General features: G+C 56.4%; 1 protein-coding gene across 2 annotated transcripts in view; it reads left to right on the forward strand.

Moving 5' to 3' along the window:
• The window catches only part of VAC14 (VAC14 component of PIKFYVE complex), a 65,250-nt gene that overhangs the window by 24,323 nt on the left and 20,854 nt on the right, over positions 1–20,073 (forward strand). For both annotated transcript variants that reach the window (XR_012675334.1, XM_075160942.1), the window contains exons 13-14: positions 6,325–6,472; positions 17,327–17,459. Coding sequence is in view for 1 of the 2 variants with exons in the window: in XM_075160942.1 (XP_075017043.1) it covers positions 6,325–6,472; positions 17,327–17,459 (281 nt within the window). In the remaining variant the exon portion in view is untranslated. The remainder of the gene's footprint in view (positions 1–6,324; positions 6,473–17,326; positions 17,460–20,073) is intronic.

Here is a 20,073-nt window from a genome sequence, read left to right on the forward strand (position 1 = left end):
GGCTCCAAAATGGAGTTGTTTCTTTACAGCCGAACGTGTTCCTGTTTCCTTATCTGCTCCTCTCAATCTTGCCGGGGGTTGAAAGTTGTGCTGGGACTTTTGTCTGACTCATACAGGAATGACGCGTGAGGTGAAGCTGGTGTCTGATGTGAAGCAGGATAGACTCCGGCTTCCTCTCAACTCTGCTAATGTGAAAACCTACCTGCGTTTATGCAGTGGCCAGGCAAGGCTTCGAATACAGCAAGAAGATCCAAACGGTTTCTTAGCTTGCTGTTTGCAGCTGTATCTCCGAGAGCATCCTTAGAAGTCTCCTCCGGGACAAGAGCTGGTGCCCTTCCCTAGAGAGGGTTAGCTGAGCCTGGGCTCAACTGTGGAGGTAGTGATGGACTTGAACGTCTGCATGACCTTCGAGCCAACTTCTCCATGACAAGCTGAAACATTTTGCTCCTCTCTTGGATTAAACTAGGAGAGGAGGAACCCCAGGTGTGGTGGTATACTGATATTCATCCCTCTCCTTTATTGTTAACTCCTACAGCCCTCCTGCCTGTCCTGCTGCAGCACCGCGGGGTTTGGAAGCCCAGGTCTCTGCCCTGCTCTCTGAGCTGTGCTAAATCCCGGTGAACTTCTCCCATCGCGCCCGATTCCCAGTACAATGAAGCTGAACAAAAGCTTGCGCCAAAGCCAAAGCTGTCTTAGCGTGGTTTGGTTTGGAGCTTTGCTCTGTTGGTTTTAGAGCCGTTGTGCTCCAGCTCCCAGTCTTTAATTTGCCACGGCCGAAATATTGTGACCCCATGCGGAGCAGAGGGTGTAAACTAAAGACTGCAAAGAGGAGAACTCTAACGTACGTGTGCCTAGCTTTTATTTTAATTTTTTTGGTGGTAAAGCTTTTCTGGAGAGAGACTCAAAGCTACAAGGTACCGAAGCAGGGAGGCTACTCCTTTTCGAGAGGGAAGTTACACTGAGGGTGAGCTTAGGACTGGAATGGTGGGGTATAGAGAGAGGTATATAATTTCAGTTGGAGGGTGGAAAATGTGGTCAGCCCAGCTTGCCATACGGGGAAGCAGCCGTAAGCAGAAGTCTTAAAGCAGGGTGGGGTGATGCTTTCTCCAAGGACTGGAGGCATTGCAAGGGCGCTGGGTTGAAAGATAATCTGGGCCCTGCGTCATGCAGGAATAGGAAGTTTCTTGGGGGGGAGCGCGATCCACAGGGAGCTTCTTGGCTCAGCACCAGTTCCGGATCATAATTGCATGGCTTGCCTATACGTATGCATATACAGTTTATACATATACCGAACGACTAGTGGTAAACCGGCAGTCTGGGCTGAAGGTGGTGCTTGTAGCGTTCCTGGGTGAAATCACGGAGCAGACTAAAACCACAGAAAAACTGTCTGCCGCGGAGGACAGGCAATCCCTGTCCCGGGGAGCTGGCTCGGGGTCCAGGGTGGGGTGAAGGTAGGATGTGGGATTTGGTGAGCTTGGCTTTGCCTGGCTCCCCGGGGTGCGGAGGGAGGTGCCGGATGGGAGACAGGGTAGCAAATAAAAGCAAAGCCTTTGCCTGTCATAAGCTCTGGGACTCCGGGTGCTGAATTTGAAGGGGTTGCAGGCATCCAGCCCCCCACAGCGTGGCCCGCAGGGATGCTCCGGGGCAGCTCCGGCTTCCTCCAGCCCCATCCCGGTGGCTGGACCTGTCCTGCCTCCTTCCCTGCATGAAGAAATACCTCCTTGGCATCCCGCCCTGCGATGGCATCAGGTGGCGTGTTAAGCTCCCCGTACGCTAATTAAACACATTTAAAGAGGTGCTCTGAGCTGTGACGGTGCTCGTGCTGCAGGCCTGGCCCTCGCACACCCAGCAGCAGGGATAAAAGGGGGATTTGCAAAAGCAGGAGGGAGGACGGGGAGTTTTCAGGTTGCAGCTTGGTTTCGGATGTTTGTGGCTGTATTACCAAGTGCTCCCCCACTGCCTGCTGCGTTCGCTGATGGTGTGAGCAAGTGTTAGCATGACCCGGCAGGATTTGCCCTGGGGAGGAGAGGAGAAGCCCCCAGCCCCGCTGCCTTCCCTCTGCTCCCCATCCCCGCCCGGCCACAGGCTGAAATCCGGTGGCTGTAAAGGGGAAAAAAAAGTCTTGGCAAGATCAGAGGATAAAAGTTGCTGTGCCGGGGACCTGAAAAGAGGTCTGGTTCAATTGGTGTGGGAAGATTAATGGTGGTTTTTCTTTTCTTTTTCTGTCTTTAAAGCCGGTGGAGGCGGGGGGGACGCAAGTTTGTTTTTCACACCGTGTGTGTCTGGGGCTCGGCCAGCCTCGCTGCTGGCTGCGCCTGGCTCCGGGACTGCCTGCCCGTGCTCGCCTCCCCTCCCCTGACTACGGCTAAAAGCTTGGGAGGGAAGGAAAAAAAAAAAAAACCCAAACCAAAATAAATGAAGCCCTCTGGGGAAGCCTCGGTGCACGCTGCAGCAGCGAGGGGCTGCGCTGGGGTGGGGCAGGAGGAAACACCCAGCAGCATCCTCGGCTTTCCTGGTCCCCACCGGGTCGTTCCTCCACCCCACTGCCTTGCAGATCCTGGTAATGCTGGGGGGTTTTCCACAGCCACCCTGACCTTGGTCCCCTTTGAAGAAGTGCTTTGCAGCCCTTCTCCATCTTGGTGGCATCTTGCTTCAGCTGCGTTCCCATCTTCTCCTTGGCGAGAATAACCTTGTCCCTGGTGTCGCGTGGCCCATTTCATGGCCTGGGACATCCGAGGCTGTCTGTGAGCACCTCCCTGCTGCGCGCAGGCATTTTAATCTTTCCACTTTTTTTATTTTTTTTAAACTTTTCCATAAATACCAGCAAGGACAGCATCTTCAGGAGCTCAGTCCCTATCCTTGCCATCGTGCGTACCCCAGGAGCTGCTGCTGCAGCCTGCCCTGGTGCCCTGGTAGTCAGCATGTGCTGCAGGGTGCTAAGTCTCGCTCCCCAGGGGTCTGCAGCAGATTTGGGGTCACCTCCCCTTCCCTTGCAACGGGCCAGGGCCAGCCCAGCCTTTTGGGCAGAGGCAGAGTCCTCCCCAGGAGCATCAAGGCGATGCTTTGCCTGGTGCGTCCATCCACCACGCGCCATTCAGGGGCTGCTTTTCCCCTGCGCTACCGACGGCAGAGCTGGTCTCGGCTCCGTTCAACCAGAATAAGCGGCAAATTAACCTGACCTAGATCTGGAGAAGCCGGGGAGACCAACAGTTTCGTGTGCCTTCCAGATCCGTGCTCTGAACGCCATACTGGGAGAAATCTTGCCTATTCCCAGGGAGGAGAAATAGCTGCTTATTTATAACAGCTTATTTATAACTGTCTGATAACCTGCTCCTCGTCCCCGGGCTGTGCAAAGAGCTCGCCCTCCTCCGTGCTGCTCTTCGTCCCCGTGCTGGGAACGGCTTGCGACGTCGGCCGGGTCTCCCAATCCATCGTGATGCCGCTTCCCACGCTCCTTCCGATTCCCGCTCGCCCGGAGCAGGGGCACACCGCCCCACATCTCATCACCGCTGGGAAGCCCGCACAGAAATCCCACCAACATCCTTGGTGGCTGCTCCTCCAGGCTGGCCCTCGGGATCGCGCCCTCGCCCGGCAGCTGGGAACGGCTCCGGCCCTTGTGCTCCAGCGCTGGCGGGTCCGACGGCCGCTCGGCTCCTGACGGATGGGACCGGCTCGCTCCTGGCGCAGCCGGCCCGTTGCCATGGCAATGGCAGGATATTGCTTTCTTACAGCCTCCTCGCTCGCACAAAGCCAGCCGCCGGCTCCAGCTTTGCTTAGCGCGGGGATGTGCAGCGCATACCAAGCGCTCCTGGCTTTCCTCCGTCCCCGGCTGGAAACCCGCTCCGGAGCGTGCAGGGAAGAAGCAGCAGGAGCCGGAGCTCCCTGCCTCTTTCCCACGGCTGCAAAACCACGGGTCTTCACAGCCGCCTGCTCCTCCTCTTCCTCCAGGTGCTCGTGCACCCGTCCCTTCTGCTTCTTATTTCCTTCATGTTTTTCAATTGCAAAATCCAGCCCATGCTGCTTTTTCCACCTCCTGCCTGTGACCTGCACGGCTGGTTTGGGGGGACACCCCTTAACCTCTCCAGAGCTCGAGAGGCCCAGCCGTGCCCTCGGTGGTGCCGATCGCTGCTGCCCGGGCAGCCTGGCCGCAGCGTCCCGAGCCCAAGCAGCATCTCCGAGATGGGGCTCCGCACACAGCTCTGGGAGGTTGGGTCCGACCTGATGGGATAAGACATGGCTCTAAATGCTTTGGGAGGCAGGGGGGGGTGATTTTTGCCCAGCCCGGGGTCCTGTTCCTGTTTCCTGATGCTGTGGCGGTTGCTGGTGAAGTCTACGCTGGGTGATAGCCCAAGCGTCCGGCTGGATGGTGGGCTCTAGGGGGGGATCGTGGCAGCAGCAAATGCAGCGGGGTGGCAGTCAGGGGCAGCTGGTTCGTTGCGGTACATCAGCCATGTGTGGATACAGCCTTGGCATGGTAGGATACGTCATCCTGGTTGCGCTGGCACGCGTGCTGCGCTCAGCAAAATCAGTAGCACGAACAAGAGTCCCGGCTCTCACCCGCCTGTGGGCCCCAGTAGCCAAACCCTGAGTCTCTTTCCCAGTTTTAGCCAAAGACAATGAGACTTGGAAACCTCCATGGGTGTTATTTCCCCAGCTGTGAGAGCTTGAGACCCAAATTAGTGTCTTCCTTTGCTCAAAGGCTGCAAGTTCAGCTGAGCCGCATGATTAGCCACCAGAGAATCTACCCAGGGCTTCAGGAGACCGGGCGTTGTCGGCTCTGCTCAGGGGCGTCCTCCGCTTGAAATGAAACACCGTCAGCATTGCTTTATCTGAGCCACCGGTGGTTGAAAGCCCTGCAGAGCTGGGCGGAGAGGGAGGAACAAGGTCTTTCCTCCGCCGAGGACCGTAGCATCGCTCCCCTGGAGGAGGCTGAAGGTTGGCGATGGCAGCGACGTCCCACGATGGCAACAAGGTTCCCTCCTTGACAGCATCACGGAGGTGCCGTATTCTTCGGGGACAGCGGTATCATAGCTTCTCATTGCACAAGTTGTTATTATCTTACGTTTTTTCATCCTCGGGAGAGCCGCGGGCTGGGACTTAATTATGTTTATAGGCACAGGGTCTTCCCAAGCGTGCTGGAGCCTCGCGGTGCCTGCAGCAGGCTGCTTCCCCACGGCCAGCTCTGCACCGAAGCCTGGACACCTTGCTGCCTGCTCAAAGGCTGCTGGGGGCTTAAAAACCAGCCCTAATTAAAAAAAAAAACAAAACAAAACACAACAGCTTAAGATATCTACAACAGAGAAACCCAGGGGCTCCTCTTTGATTTTCAGGGGTCGTATTTTCAAGTTCTGCATGATCAAAAAAAGCCATAATTGACTTTTTTTTTTCAGGGATAAGGGGTTTTTTTGGTAGCTCAGAATCTAAAACTCCCATATAACTGCAGCTCCTCAAAAAGATGCCTTGTGAGAACACGTGGAAAGCCTGGGGTGCTGTGTTGGTGGGCAAGGGGTGGTCGGGGATGTGCTATGCTGGATGCTGATGGGTTAGACGGGGCCGTCGGCCCTTTTTGGCAGCTTTTCTGCTTCGCGTAGCCCTGCTACGCTCAGAGCATCAGGGACGGCTGATGAAACATCTAGACCCAAGGACATTTGAATGAAGGGGGACCCAAAATAGCCTGAGACATGAGAAGGGTTGAGGACAAAAAAGAAAAAAAACCCACCCTGTAATAACTTCTCCAGAAACGCTATATATAGACTAATTCGGCAACTTCTAGAAGGAAAGAGCTGTGAAATCCGAATGACAGCTCTGCCTCCATGTCCTGAGCGCAGGCAGCCGAGCCTGCTCTCGGATGCTGCCCTGAACGGGGCGAGCTGGGGAGGGGGGGTGGGCAGGCAGACTGATGTTTGCCCCCGAGAGCATCCCCATGCTCTTGCTGGGATTGTCCCAAATCTGCGGTTATGAAGGGGAGTGGGGAAGCAAAACCCAGACCTCCCCGAAGCGGGAAGAGGGAGAAGCAAGCCCTGCTCCTGGTTGCATAGATTAGATTTAATTTCACGTGCTCCCTTGGGACTCGCAGAGCAGAAACTGGTTTTTTTTTTCCTCCCCTTTTCTTTTTCCTGCCCCATCCCCTCTGCAATCATTTGAAATTTCCACTCTGAACTTCACAGGTAGCCCTCTTTTCCCCATGCCTTCCTTGATGCGCCGGGATTTGGTGTTTTCTTCCCATCTCACCTTCTCCGGCTGTGGTTTTGGAAAGGAAAGCTTGCCCCGCCGGCTGCCTCCGCCCCTGTGCGTGCTCACCCCGCGCCGTCCCTCTCTCCGCAGGTTATCCTCAAGGACCTGGAAGTGCTGGCCGAGATCGCTTCTTCTCCAGCGGGACAGACGGAGGGTCAAGGTCCCTCCGACGGCTCCGACGTGCGACCTGGCCCGGTGGAGCTTCACGTCCCGGCCAGGGCCGGCCAGCTGAGCTCCGGTGAGTGCCGCAGCTCCGTGCCTCCCCGCTCTCACCTGATGCTCGGTGGCACCGGTCGGATTTGCTCGGGCAGAAGGAGAAGCCTCTCTTGCAGTAATAAATCAATAGATCCATCCCCACCCGGCATCGCTTGGGGATCGAGGCTGCCATGGCGCAGACCAGGGCACTGCTTTTATTTTTATTGCTCTTTCCTCTAGCTCATGTTTTGGGGATTTAGGACTCCGTTTAGCAGCAGGATGCTGCAGAGACTGGTGGGGAGGGAGGTCATTATTGTCCTATTTTTTTACGGGACCTTGGGTGCCAGCTTTTTCTCTCCTTGTAAAAGTTCTCAGAGCCTCTAAAAGCAGCTCGGGATGGGATGCTGGCTGCAAGCCGGGGGGTCCAAAACATCGATGGATCCGCAGAGGGTTCAGTCTGTGCCCGTGCTGCCCGTTCAAGGCTGCCCACGTTGACTATGAACGGCTACGGTGCTCTGAGTGTCGGGTAGGACCTCAGAAGAGAGATGAAGAGGGACAATCCTATTTGTGGGGACTTGGGGGATTAAAAAAAAAAAAAAGCCTTTCATTAATCATCCCGGCACATGGGGAAGTTTTTTCCACCTTCCCTTGTCTGTGGCTCATCCTTTGCAGTTGCTTGGCTGCCCCTTCTCCTCCACCGCTGCTATTTAAGGGCCTCCCTGTTGTACTCTCCAGGCCAGGTCGTCCCGGCCAAAAGCACGTTTCACGGCAGCTTTGGATCGCAGCCCGAGCGCGGAGCCAAGGCTGCCTCTCCCTGCGCAGGATGCGGCCACGGGGCCTTGCAAAATCACCGCCGGAGAGGGAGGCTTTGCTTTCCGCTCCCCGGGCTTTGTTTTCTCTGAAGATCCCAGATCGCTCGCCCCTCCCTGGGCTTAGAAAGGTCCGCACCGGCAACCAGCTCAGGTTTGGGGTTGTTTGGGTGGGGTTTTTGATCTCCCCGTTTTCACGTTGGCAGCCGTAGCCAGGCTCTGCGATGCAGGGATGGGGGCTGCAATGCTGGTGACCTCCCCAAGCCCTCTGCAAGTCTCATCCATCCTCCCGGTGTCAGAAGTGAGACCGCCTGGGTGGAGCGGCTCCTGCGGCGCTGGCCAAGCAGCTGAGAAGCTGCAGTTCAGCTCACGCTGATGGTTGTCTGAGGTTTCCTTCCTTGTGGATGATCTAAAAATAGCAGGCTGGATGGCGTGGATCCTAACGGCTGCCGTGGCCCCTGTTAGCTATCTGGAAGAGTAACTTGGCTTCGCTTATTCAAGTGTAATGTTTTTAAAAGAGCCTGGCTCTCCCCACATTGAGCAGATCTGCCGGAGTTGCCCCAGTGTGGGGCAACTTGCCCCCACGCAGGTCCTAATGGGCTCCGGCTTCCTCACCTACTTTCCTCTTCCTTGTAATGCACCAGAAAATTGTTTCTTTGGATATTTATTTGGGGCTGAGCTTTGCAGGGTCCGTTGGCTTTCACCCAAAGGCAGATGTTTTTTGGGGAGGGGAAGAGGAGCCGGTTTGTTGGCCTCGCACGTTTAGTGTGGAGGGACGTGGCCCCGGTCCCGTCTGGATGCGACCACCCAGGGCTGAGAGTGGATCGGCTGCTGGGCTCTGGCTCCTGGGGGACGGAGGGGTCACAGCTGGGCCAGGACCCTCCTGGATTACACCCGGAAAAGTGGCGGCTCTTGGAAAAAACTCTTTTTGTTGGAGGGTTGTTTTAGGGGGGGGGGGCTGGTAGAAATCCCTACGTCTGCATGGTCCCGGGGTAGCGATGTACGGTGAGAGCGGTGAGCCCAAACTCTGCCCTGCAGGCTGCTGCGTTTGTGGGTACAGCCCTTCCCAGGCAAAAATCATGAGGTACTGGCACCGAAGAGAGGGTGTACCCCTTCTGGAGTCACTGGTTTTGTACTGGGATGTATGGGAGCGTTCTCCAAGCACACCTGGCTTGGACAGCGCTTTCTCGGTGATAGGCTGCTATTGCACCATCGGCGGGGAGGCTGCAGGGTACCAGCGCTTCTCCCCGGGGTTAAATCGCTCCATTCCCTTCATCGCACTTTAGAACCGAGGTGCCACCGGAGCTGGCAGTGGGAGGAGAGCTGCGCTGGCGGAGCCATCTCGGGTCCGCTCCTCTCGTACCTCTGGGGCCCGTCTGAGCGTGCAGTTGGTGGCTTTGCAGGTAAATGAGCATGGGCACCCTTAAAACCCTTGAGCGCGCTGCAGGTTTCCATGCTGCGCTCTCCATCCCGGCGCCCCAGGCTTTGCCACCCGAGCGGCGAGGGCCGGAGGGGAGGCGGAAGGGGCCGGTGCCCCCGTGGTCTTCCCCCCCTCCCCGCTTCCTCTCGCTCCTTTTCTTCCCTCGGGATGTGTTTATGCAGTTGTTTCCCTGCCATTGAGTTCGGTTTCCTTCAGATGCTGGTTGATTAGTCAGGAAAGCCGTGTCCCACTTCCGCAGCCCGTTCCCAGCTCCAGTTTTTATTTAGCCGCTTTGTTCTCCACTTACGTAAGGTCAGCTGCCCTCCACGCCTTCTCCAAAGACAATGAACCGGGGCCAGCCCAGCCCAGCGCCGGCTGGGAGACCTGACAGCTCTGCTCCGGCTGCCCCGGGAGAGGGTGGCTGGGTGCTGACCTCGGTGGGTCTGTCCTTGGTTATCTTCTGCCCACTTTTCAGGGACGAGGTCTGCAGGGCTGTGCCCAAGAGCCGCCTGCTCCTCGGGGTGATGGTGCAAGCACCCGTCAGGTTTGTACGATGGGAATCCGGCTGCCTGCTTTACTTTGAGAGTGTTTTGCCAACGTGTAGAAATTGGGACGAGCAGCGGATGACCCAAGAGTGGTTGTCACCAAGGCCAGCAGGTCGAGGGGGGGGATTCTGCCCTTCTGCTCTGCTCTGGTGAGACCCCCCCTGCAGAGCTGCGTCCAGCTCTGGGGTCCCCAGCGCAGGACAGACATGGACCTGTTGGAGCGGGTCCAGAGGAGGCCACCAAAGTGATCAGGGGGATGGAACAGCTCTGCTGTGAGGACAGGCTGAGAGAGCTGGGGTTGGTCAGCCTGGAGGAGAGAAGGCTCCGGGGAGACCTGATTGCAGCCTTTCAGTACTTAAAGGGGGCTTATGAGAAAGATGGGGACAGACTTTTTAGCAGGGCCTGTTGCGACAGTACAAGGGGGAATGGTTTTAAACTAAAAGAGAGGAGATTCAGACTAGGTATAAGGAAGAAATTTTTTCCAGTGAGGGTGGTGACACACTGGTACAGGTTGCCCAGAGAGGTGGTCGATGCCCCATCCCTGGGAACATTCCAGGTCAGGTTGGACGGGGCTCTGAGCAACCTGATCTTGTTGAAGATGTCCCTCTCATTGCAGAGGAGTTGGACTAGATGGCCTTTAAAGGTCCCTTCCAACCCAAACTATTCTATGATAGCATAGGTGCAAGCCCTAGTCTCCAGCTCTGCTCTGCATGGCAGGAGAAAGCCCCCTCCAAAAGGATGCCGATACCATCTGCCACCTCGTACAGGGTAGCTCTTGCACACATCTCTTCCTTCCTTTCTCCGCAGCTTTGTAAGGAGAAGCGGTTACGACCCTTTGTTTCACAGGAGGCACTTTCCTCTCCGACTCAGTCCGGTCTCTCCTGCCTGGCTTCCTGCTGGAGGTCGTGGGGATGGTGGTGTACCCTCTGAGCACCTCACGCTATAGGATGTTTACCAGGAGGCTGAGTCCATACGTGGGTGCGCTAACACGCCTGAGGTCATTGGTTTCCACCGGGAGTCAGTGGATTACTCCGGAGGAAGCCGCTAAAAGTCCCTGAGAAACGTAGTCTGTTGAGTTCAGCCCTGCTGTATCCCCACGGGAGAACGTGCAGCGTTCCAGAGCCTGGACCGAACTTGAGATGTGCCGTGATGGGGGTTTCCTATCGACATCTTTTTGAGGGATTTTGTTCTCAGTGAGCCAAACCACTCCCTTCATGTTGTCTGCTGCTTCATTTGTGTAATCATAGATCTGCAGGGATGGCGGTGTAGGACAAGGTCCCACCTCCAAATGCTCTGGAAAACGTTAGGGCGGCCTCTGAAAACACCGGGCGAGAGTCTGTAGGGTGCAGGGGGTCCGTGAAAGGTAGGAAAGAAAAGCTGGGTGGTTGTCAGATGGCTCAGATGTGCTAAACTGGCAAGGATAAAAGGGAAACCCCTCCATGCTCATCCTCTCCACAGAAGGCAAGGAGACAGCTGATGTTGCGCAATGCTTGCTCTCGAAGGAGCCAGTTTCCAACAGCTTTCCCTGGATCAGGAGTGTGACGGCAGGGAGCAGAGGAGCCAAGCGAGACAGAGAGGAGAGACCTGTTGCTCCTGAGCGCTCTGAGCTCAGCGCTCCGGCTCCTGACGCTTGGTGGCTCTGCCATCTCCTTCCCTACTGGCGTGGAGCTGTGCAAGAGGGTTGACTTTCAAAAACGCTCTTCTGCCTCTTGGAGAGGCAGGGAGTTAGAAAAAAAGGGTGATTTGGATTTTTTCCTGGATGCTCTGCAATGGTGGTGCTGGAATGCCGTGGAAAACCCCAGGAGAGACCATCCAGACCGTAGCCGTAACTCACCTGGTGTGCCTTCAGGTTTAGATCCCTCCTGAGACGGTTACAGCGCATGGCTGGCCAGAAAGGTTGGGGATTCCCAAATAAAAGCCGGGATTACTGGTCTGTAGGGGCTGACGCAGGAGAAGTCAATGGTGTAGATAAGATCACTCCTAGCCAAACGCCCCCGGTGTAGTTACTCTGCTGGGCTGTCTCGCTTTCCCCAAGATGTTGCGAGGAATATTGGTGCAGAAGTGGCCTGGCAAAGCCCGTTGCTGCTCATTCCTGCTTGCAGCTTATCTTCCATGTGCTTCACCTTCCCTTCCAGTAGCCTCAGCCCGCTCTAAACTCGCCACCAAGCTTAACTGCTCCCATTTTGGCAACTCTGCTGGGTATTTTCTTCTGTACGTTGTCTAAGCTATGCCCCTGCTGCATTTTTGCTTATTGATTTACCTTAACAAAGAAAAACGAGCTAGTGGTGGGCTCCCATCCTTCCCGTCGGCACTGTCGTTGCCCGCTGCCTTCCTCCTGGGCAGGCGCAAGCACGGACCCTGTGTGGGAGTGGGGGGATCCAGAGCATCAGTGCAGCAAAAGCCTCATTTGGCATCAAAATACGTACCCCGGCCCGTCTGGGGACCCCCTTTCTGGTGAGATGCTGAAGTCTTGGGGATTGCAAACCCACGGCTCTTTAGCCGGGTAGGAAGTGGAGAAGCATCTGTGTGCCTGGGCAGCCCTGCAAAAGCAGGCTGAGCACAGCCCGCGGCCGTGCAATCCATAATTTTGGTGGGTTTAGTTCCTCAGCAGCGTCCTGCGCTCTGGAGAGGGGAGAGCGGAGGTTTTGCAGAGCCCAGCTGAGCTGCCGACACGTTCGCATCTGTTTCCAGCTACGCCCTGCGCCGGGTTTTGGGACGGAGGGGGGGGTGGAGGATTTGCCTTTTTTACGGCTCTATTTTTATCCGCGAGGCTTCGCCACCCCGTGTTTGCAAAAGCTAAAATTCAAAACATCCTGGGGAAGGCTGCCGGGGGGAGACGCCGCCGCGCAGATTCCCACGTCGCCGCCCGGGGTTTCACCGAGCACCATCTGGCAGCGCCGACTCCCACGCCGCCGGCGCTCGAGCCGAGCCCCGCGCGGGTGGAAGGCTCACGGACCAGCTCCGGCTGCTGCCGGGTTTATCCCGGCTGCTCCCGGAGGAGCCGAGGGACATCCTTCTCCGGGCTGAGCTGGAAATGTGATGCCTCGGGGAGGGCGCTCGGGTGGGAAGGATGCTCGGTCCCACCAGCTCTTAGCTCACCCTCCCTATATCCGAGCTGAAATTGCTTCAATTGGGGATTGCGGTAAATCATTTTAGCTAAACTGCCGCAAATGCCCTTGTGGATACTCTTTAAACAGCTTACCCAGCTTTAGGTTGCTTCGGAAAGGAATCAATTCTGGTCCGATCTTATTTAAATTTGGTTTGAATGGAGTTAAGCAGGTCCGCACCGGTTTTAATTAAGACCAGTTTGAAACCAATTATGGTAAATTAGAGGAAGTTGCGTTTTATACCAGGGTGAAGTTCGGTGCTTTGCGGCCAAGGTAGGAAAAGCCAAGTTCGTGTTGGAGTCTGCCAGGCCCCCCCGGAGCAATTTGGGGACACCTTGGCCACTGTAGGTCTCGAGACGGCTCAGCCCATCAAGCAGGCAGACAGCCCGAATGTTCCAGACTGCTACACAATATATATTTATAAGGGCCTTAATATAGATCCCTAATTGCCTGTCTCGGTTGATTTATAGCGTGGCCACGCGAGCGATGGGAATGGCACGAACCGCCGGTGAGCGCTTGGGGATGCACTGGGGGTCTCGGCAGGCGTTCGCCGCGTTCCGATGGATGCTGGCGCTGGCTTAGGTGGTGCAAGAAGCCCACTCGTGTCCCTGGCTCTACCCCAGGCTGCAAAGCTTGCCTCGGGAAAGGATTTATTAGCCCAGCATCCCGGGATGCAGGAGTCATTGAGAAGGGTCCAGGCTGGCTGGACGGTGCGGACTCATTTTGGCCATGGAGCTGCAATTCCCACCTGCCTTTCGCAGGCTGTTGCTACCGACTCTTGTTTCACTGCTCTGATGTTCCCATGGGCCCCAAATTCCCATTTCTTCCTGTTACAGCTGATATCTGGGCTGAGTTTCGTCATTCCTCTGAGCAGGGATTTTTCTTCTTCCCCCTCCCTCCTCTATGCCACATTAAAAAAAAAAAAAAAAAGGCAGCAGAGCCGTGACGTGCCACCAGCCCCGCTCCGGGTACGTTAACAGTCGATCTGGCAGGTTACGGAGCTGCAAAGTCTCACTTCGGGGGAAGGGGGAGAGGTGCAAGTTTCAATTAATTAAGCCACAGTTTTCATAACACTTCTCTCTGCTTGTCTCTCGTGCTTCGTAGAAACACTTGACAAGCTGCTCCTACGGTTCTGTCGAGCCGGGGATGCCGCTGCGCTGAGCCGTAACCCACGGGGCGACGAGCTGAGCTCCGGGCTACGCCGGGAAGGGTTACGCGATGGCAAACGAGGTGCCAGCCGCTTCCTAGGCATCCTGTAAACGCAGAGCAAACGGGAAGTTTGGAGGATTGGAAGGTTTTGCAAGAGAAACGTTTTGCCTGCTTGGAAGAAGTATTGCCCTGATAAACTCCAGCTGAGGTTTGGTTGAGCCTTTTGCAGCCTGGGAGACTCCTGCGCGCTGGTTTCTCACCCCCGGCGTTACCCCTGCAGAGCACTGGCAAGGCTGCTCCGGCACGGCGTGCCGTGCTGGAAACCTTCCGTGGGGACAGGCAGGGGTAGCTGCTGGGCACCGGGTGGGCAAGGGATGGAGAAACGATCCCTTTTGAGTTCTCGGTGCTCCCAGAGGCAAAGGATGATGAAGTAGTTCCCTGGGACATGCAGACCATCACATCACGCTTTCCTCTCCTAAAAAAACAGGGCCGAGACTTGTTTTTGCTGTCTGCGTCCCGGTCCCTCCTGGCTTCCAGCTCCCTGACCCACTGCCCGGCTTTCTCCAGGCTGGGCGGGAGGGTCGGAGCTTCGGGAGCGAGTCGATGGAAGAAGACAACAGGACCGGAGGCTGGAGGCTGAGCGTCCTGCAGATTGCAGCTGGGATCTGATCTCCGAGGTGATTCTGGCTTTTGGACACCCAGCTGACCCAGCGGGTCCTTCCCGGTCTCCAGTCTGAGATGCGGGAGATGCTGCACCACCTCGGGAGCGCGGATCTGAGGGTGCTTCTGGCTGCTCTGTCTTGCACCAGCGTTCCCAGCCACGCGGCTCCTGGGCTTTGTCCTGTGCACGTCGCTGCTGAACCCCAGCCACAGGAGCGCTGGACCTTTCAGGGAGCAGAAAAGTTGCTGCGTCCTCCTGTTTTTCCCTTGGGATGCGTTTTAGGATGTGTAATGGTTTGGGCTTTGGCGGTAAGGTACGAAGCTGGCTTTGCTGCGTGGGGGGAGCGACGGCAGAGCCAGTGCAGGCACTGGGCAAGAGCTGCTGCTGTGCTCTGCCGAGAGACCAGCCCCGGCAGCAGTGCCGTGGGGGTCAGAGAGACAATTTCTGGGGTCTTGAGAAGGGAGAAACTCCAAGATCAGACCTTCCCCTGGACAAGCTACAACGCTGGGGCATTACTCGCTGGTGGGGGTGAAGGTTTGATGTCCTGCCTGCTGCAAGCTCTTGGGTTGCAGTGCAGCTCTGCTGACAAAACAGACAAAAAAAAAAAAATCTCACTTTTGCAGCTTTGAAAGACGGTTTCCATCCGCTCTTCACCTCCCCTCCCCACCCGCAGCCCCAAAAAGAGAACCCGGGCTGGTTGTTGAGGTACAGGCAGGGAGATGGGAGGCTGAGCTGCGGGCAGGCGCGGTGGGAAAGCAGAGCTGCTCCCTGTCGCCTTGTCCGGACCGTGTCCCTTCTCAACCCGCGTTGCGCCGTGCTGAGCAGCTGTAGTGACGACACGTGGGGCACGGCTGTATTTTCACGCCGGGTACTCCCTGCCGTCAAACAAACGCACCTTTGTTTTGGAGCGCGTCGGCTCAGCTAGATCCTATTTTATTTTTTTTTTTTTTTTATGCCCAGATCATCTTCCCCGCAGCTGAGGGGAAACACGATGCTACGGCAAACACTTGTGCTCTGGGAGATGCCTGCTTCAAAGCCTGGTTTGGGGTTTCGGATGCACCAAGGAGGGGTGAACACGTGGCTCCAGCGGGGACGAGACACCAGGTTCTGGTCCAGATGACCTCGTATTTTATTTTCCTTTTTCTTTGGCTGTGTATGTTCCCTTGGATGCTAAATCCAAGCCCAGGGAAGCTGCCCTGGCTGAGCCCACGTCTGCATCTTTGTGCATCACCGGGACAGGCAGGGTAGAAAACAGCCCCGTGGCTTTTCCATCAGCTTTCCTGGGTTTTGGCGGCTTGATTGCATCTTTAATTGGCTGCTCCATGCTCTGCTGAGTCTCGGCAGAAGCAGACAACATACATAAATCAAACTCTTCGGGTTTCCTTTGGTGATCTGCTGGAAATACTGGCTGTTCTCGGGATGGGGGGAGTAACCTTTGGGGCACTCGTGTGCGCCGGCTTCCCTCCTTGCCACGGTTAGACGGTCTTTCCATAGGAGAAATTAAGGGAGAGAGCTCCCCTTGTTGTAAACTCATCTTCAAAACCCTCTCTCCAAACATTTGTTTTGAGCGCCGTCCTGCTAAATAAACCGTCTCCCCTGTAGTTTCGCTGTGGGAAAAGCAATCTTTACCTCCCAGCTCCCTGCACTTGTGGGTTTGAAGGGATATTTTTTCGAATGCTCTCTTGCGTACCCTGAGCTGGGAGCCCCTTTGCCAGCCCTCCCTGGCTACCCACCCTGCAAATAGTCCCAGACCGAGTTAGCACATCTTACCAAGCGGGTGCCTTGCAGCAGCGAGAGCCGCCCGCAGCAGCAGCCCCCGCTCCCTGCCTGCACATTACAACCTGCAGCACCGTTTGCTGTTCCAGGAGCAATAGGAGCCCAATTTATGGCCCTGAGAGGTGCAGGGGGGGATGCCCGGCCGCTTGGCAGAGGCTGTGAGCAGAGGCTTGCCAGCTCTGGGTGCCCGGCACGATAGGAAGGTGCAGAGCATCCCTTCACCGTACCGCTAGAAATCCTCTGGCCGCAAGCCAAGCGCCTAAGGAGAAAACACGAAAGAGCCTTGCCAGCCTGGAAGTGCGTTGGGTCTGGGTGTGTTGGAGCACATCGAGGCTCTCCTGAGCACGCCATCTCTCCCTGCCATCTCTCCCTGCCATCTCTCCCTGCCATCTCTCCCTGCCATCTCTCCCTGCCATCTCTCCCTGCCATCTCTCCCTGCCATCTCTCCTCTCTCTGCTTTCACACCCTCCCCCTTCCCTCGGGCCAGGGCACTTCCCGCACCCTCCTTGCTGGGAGGGTCTGGCTGCTCTCATTACCTGTAATTTTCTGCCTTTGAGACTTCTAAATGTGATTTGTGATAGCTGCTGCCTCCAAAACGACACCTTCTTTGTCTTCTGGGCAGAAACCACGGCTGCTGCGGGAGCAGCGAGCGGGTTTGTGCCCCGACCCAGCAGGGATGCTCCAGGAGCAGGGATGCTCCAGGCTGGAGCGATACTGCTCCTTCGTGCCAGTCTCCCCTCCCCAACCTTCAGCTGCTTGTGTTATTAAGGGGTTTTGCAAACAGAGGACAAAGAAAAAAAAACCATTTTTTGGTACAATCTCTAAGCTTGGAGCTCTGCTGTGGTTTGCCCAGTGCTTTATGCTGGCCCCGGGGCACGCTGTATGTGACACTTGCACCAAGTGGTTCCTGCTCGGCAAAGTCACGTCACCGAGCGTGAACGGTGGCTGTGCCGTGACCCAGGGCTGAACGTGTGTGTCTGCCACGCACGCTGGGCTGGGGGCGGCCGTGGCATGTGGGGCTGGGTTAAAGGCTCTTCAACTCACCAGCAAGCTGGTTTTTGGGATGAGTGCACATGCCGTATCCGAGGAGATGGGATTGCCTATTGATCTAGAGCCTCGGGCACCCTTCTGCTATCGGCTACTGAAGCTGAACGGCTCTGGGAGGATCTCCCAAAGAGCCCGTTTCATCCCCACGTGCTGCTTCAGGGGCTGGGACCACCACAAGATGCTTTCCCCTGGGATGGAGAGAGTTGCAGCAGGGCTGGGACTGAGCAGATGCGGTTATACGAGGCTTGGAAGTCTTCTTTTCATGCCCCGACCCTCCTCTGCCAAGTGACGTGACCGTATTTTGGGTGTCTGCTCTCTGAGACTGCTTTGGCAAGAGGGCCCCGGCTGCTCTAATTTGCTCTCCCCTTCCCCTGCCTCCCCAGGTACGAAAGGCTTGGAGTGCTCGCCCTCCACCCCCACCATGAACTCCTACTTCTACAAGTTCATGATCAACCTGCTCAAACGCTTCAGCAGTGAACGGAAACTCCTGGAGACCAGAGGAGCCTTCATCATCAGGTCAGAGCACCCCACCAGCCGCGCCGAAGCCCCCGAGCACCCCCCGGGCAGGGTGGGCTGGGGATGACGGGGTCGAGCAGCCGGAGCACCGAGCTCCCTCGGAGCCAAAACCATTTCTACAAGCCTCCCTCGCTCGCCGGCAGACGGTTTCAGAGCAAACGGGACCTGCCTTTCACATGTTGAGACACCATATTTCTCGCTCCCGTCCCCGGAGGCAAAGTAGCTCCTTATTAAATAGCGTTGTCAGAGCCCGTTTCGTTAAGAAACAACCAGACCAGCTGGAGCACAAAGAGAGGCTTGGGCTCGGGGTGCTAAGTCAAGTGAATCCCTCCACCCGGCTCGGCGTGATGCTCGCCCAGCAAAAGCCGCGTCCTCCGAAGCTGCGTGTTTCGATGCTCAGAGTTAGTAGGTTTTGCTTCGGCTTTTTAAGGAGCTGCAGCGGAGGCTGGAAAGCCAAGCGTCGTGGCAGCTGGCAGGGCATCATCTTTAATGCAATGAAATCTGGGGCAAGGGACACCAATTCCTCGGCTCGCTGGGAAATAATGAGCTTAACGGTCGAGGCGAGGTGGAGAAATCGGTGGGGAGGTTGGTGGGAGGAGGGGGCAGGACCCTGGGTTTTCCTCCCTTGCTTTCAGGGAGGTGGCAGCAAAATGAACACGGGGAGAGCGAGAAACCCAAGCCGTTCTCCTGTGGGAGAAGAGAGCTGCCTCTCCGAAGGCGGAGGGGTGCACGAGGTGCCAACGGGGGGGTCCCATCGCTGCGATCGGAAAATAAAGCGTGCAGAGCTCTCAGAATCTGCTAAGCCGAGCTGGGTGTTGAGTTGTACCGGCTTGGGCAGCAGTTTGTGCCCAAGTCTTCGGGCAGCCCGAGAGCGCGCCGAAAAGTTGCTGCTGGATTCATCCCGTGAGCGATGAGCGTCAAGGCAAAGCACGGCAGGTTGCGAAAATGAGATGAAACATGGGCAGGGCAGGGTCGCAGCCACTGTTTGGGCTGCAGTGCAAGGATTTCAGAGGTTTCCCCCCACTTGCATTAAATTTTCATGTAGTACGTTACATTTTCCCCCAAAAAATCTAGCTGAGCATATGTTTTCTTGCTTCTGATAGGAGTCTGGAAATGTTAATCATGTGGGGATCTAAGAATAAGACAGAGAAAATATCCCACTCCTAGCGTCCCCTCTCTTCTCCCTGGTCTGCACAGCCCCTGGTTTGAGCAGCCCTCGGCAGGGGAAGCAGCCCGATTCCTCGTTAAGGGAGCAGGGCAATTAGAGCAGTAGTGAGCCTGGGGAGGGTCCCATTTAAAAGCTCTCCTGTATCGCAGCCACCTCAAATCTTTCCCTCTGGCTCTGGCAGGATGAGCCTTGGCTGGCGGGGCCGGCTTTCCCAGGAGCCAGCCGGCAGTGCGGAGGGACCGGATAGCGGCAGCTCAGCGAGCCGGGGCTTTTTTACGGTGACTCATGCCCCAAAAAGTCCGGTAAAGCAAAAAAAAGCAAAAAAAAAAAAAAAAAAAAGACTGTCCTTTGTCAAGTCACGTTGTGGCTCACGTGGGGTAGATGCAGGTCTGGAGCCAAAGCGGTGGTTCTGGGAGGGGTGAGCCATGCCCTCGGGTACTAGTGATTAACTCTGAAACCTACTGATGGGGGTTGAAGTGCTGGTGTTAACTACATCTCTGCTGCCTCCAAAAAAAGCAAGATGGGAATAGAGGAGGAAAACTTTTACAGGAAAAGATCGATCTCTTGCTGGAGAGACCCAATGAACGTGGGAGCCCCGTGGTGCTATTTTTAGCCACTTCTCAAATTGAAGCCGTATGCGCGTTCCCACGTTACATCCCTCCCCTGTCCACAAGCCAGCTCAGCTGTTTCGCACAGCGGGGTGAGAAGCCAGCCTCGTGTTTGACTTGGGAGATGCTGGTGATGTTTCATCCTGGGCTGGAGAGCACGAGGGGGATGCTTGAGAGACCGAGACAGCATGTGCTAAAGCACGGTCCTCCCCCACCGCTGGCACAAGCCCTTTGCTCCCTTTGTACCCAGCATCTTCCCCCTCCCCTCCGGGACCACCACTGCCCTTTCTGCTGCTGGCCGGCCTGGGAACAGCGAAGCAGGGAAGGAAAATAAACCTGTTAAGTTTAGGCAATGATTTCCAGCTGAGGGATGAGTGCTCAGGGGAAAGGGAAACGAAGAACAGGGTTTTTATTGAAGCACAGCGCAGCAGTTTTCCCCGTCACGTTGCCAGTGGGCGAGTTCGAAGGTCTGTGAGGTCAAGCGGAGGGTCTGCGGTTAAAGGCAGTTTATTTTCTAACCCAGCTCAGGCTTGTTCATGCCCGGTTGTTGACTCCAAAAGGACTTTAGTCTCTCTCCTGATACGTCCTCGGAGTCCTGGAGGCAGAGGTTACGGTACGTCGTGTGCTTGAGGACGGGAGTGGTTGGAGCATTGATCTCCGCAGGAGCCCGTGGAGGTGGGAAGGTCTCTGGCTCTGTAGGGACGTGTGGTCCCCGAGACGTGCAGAGCTGCTCCGGTGCCTGCCCGCCGGTGGGAGATGGGTGGGAGAAGCTCCCACAGCCCTTCCCAGCGGAGGTGGGGGCTGTGATGGGTGGTCTCACCATCAGTGACCCCAGTCC

Source organism: Calonectris borealis, chromosome 12 (genome assembly GCF_964195595.1).
Source record: "Calonectris borealis chromosome 12, bCalBor7.hap1.2, whole genome shotgun sequence".
Taxonomy (NCBI): Eukaryota; Metazoa; Chordata; class Aves; order Procellariiformes; family Procellariidae; genus Calonectris; species Calonectris borealis.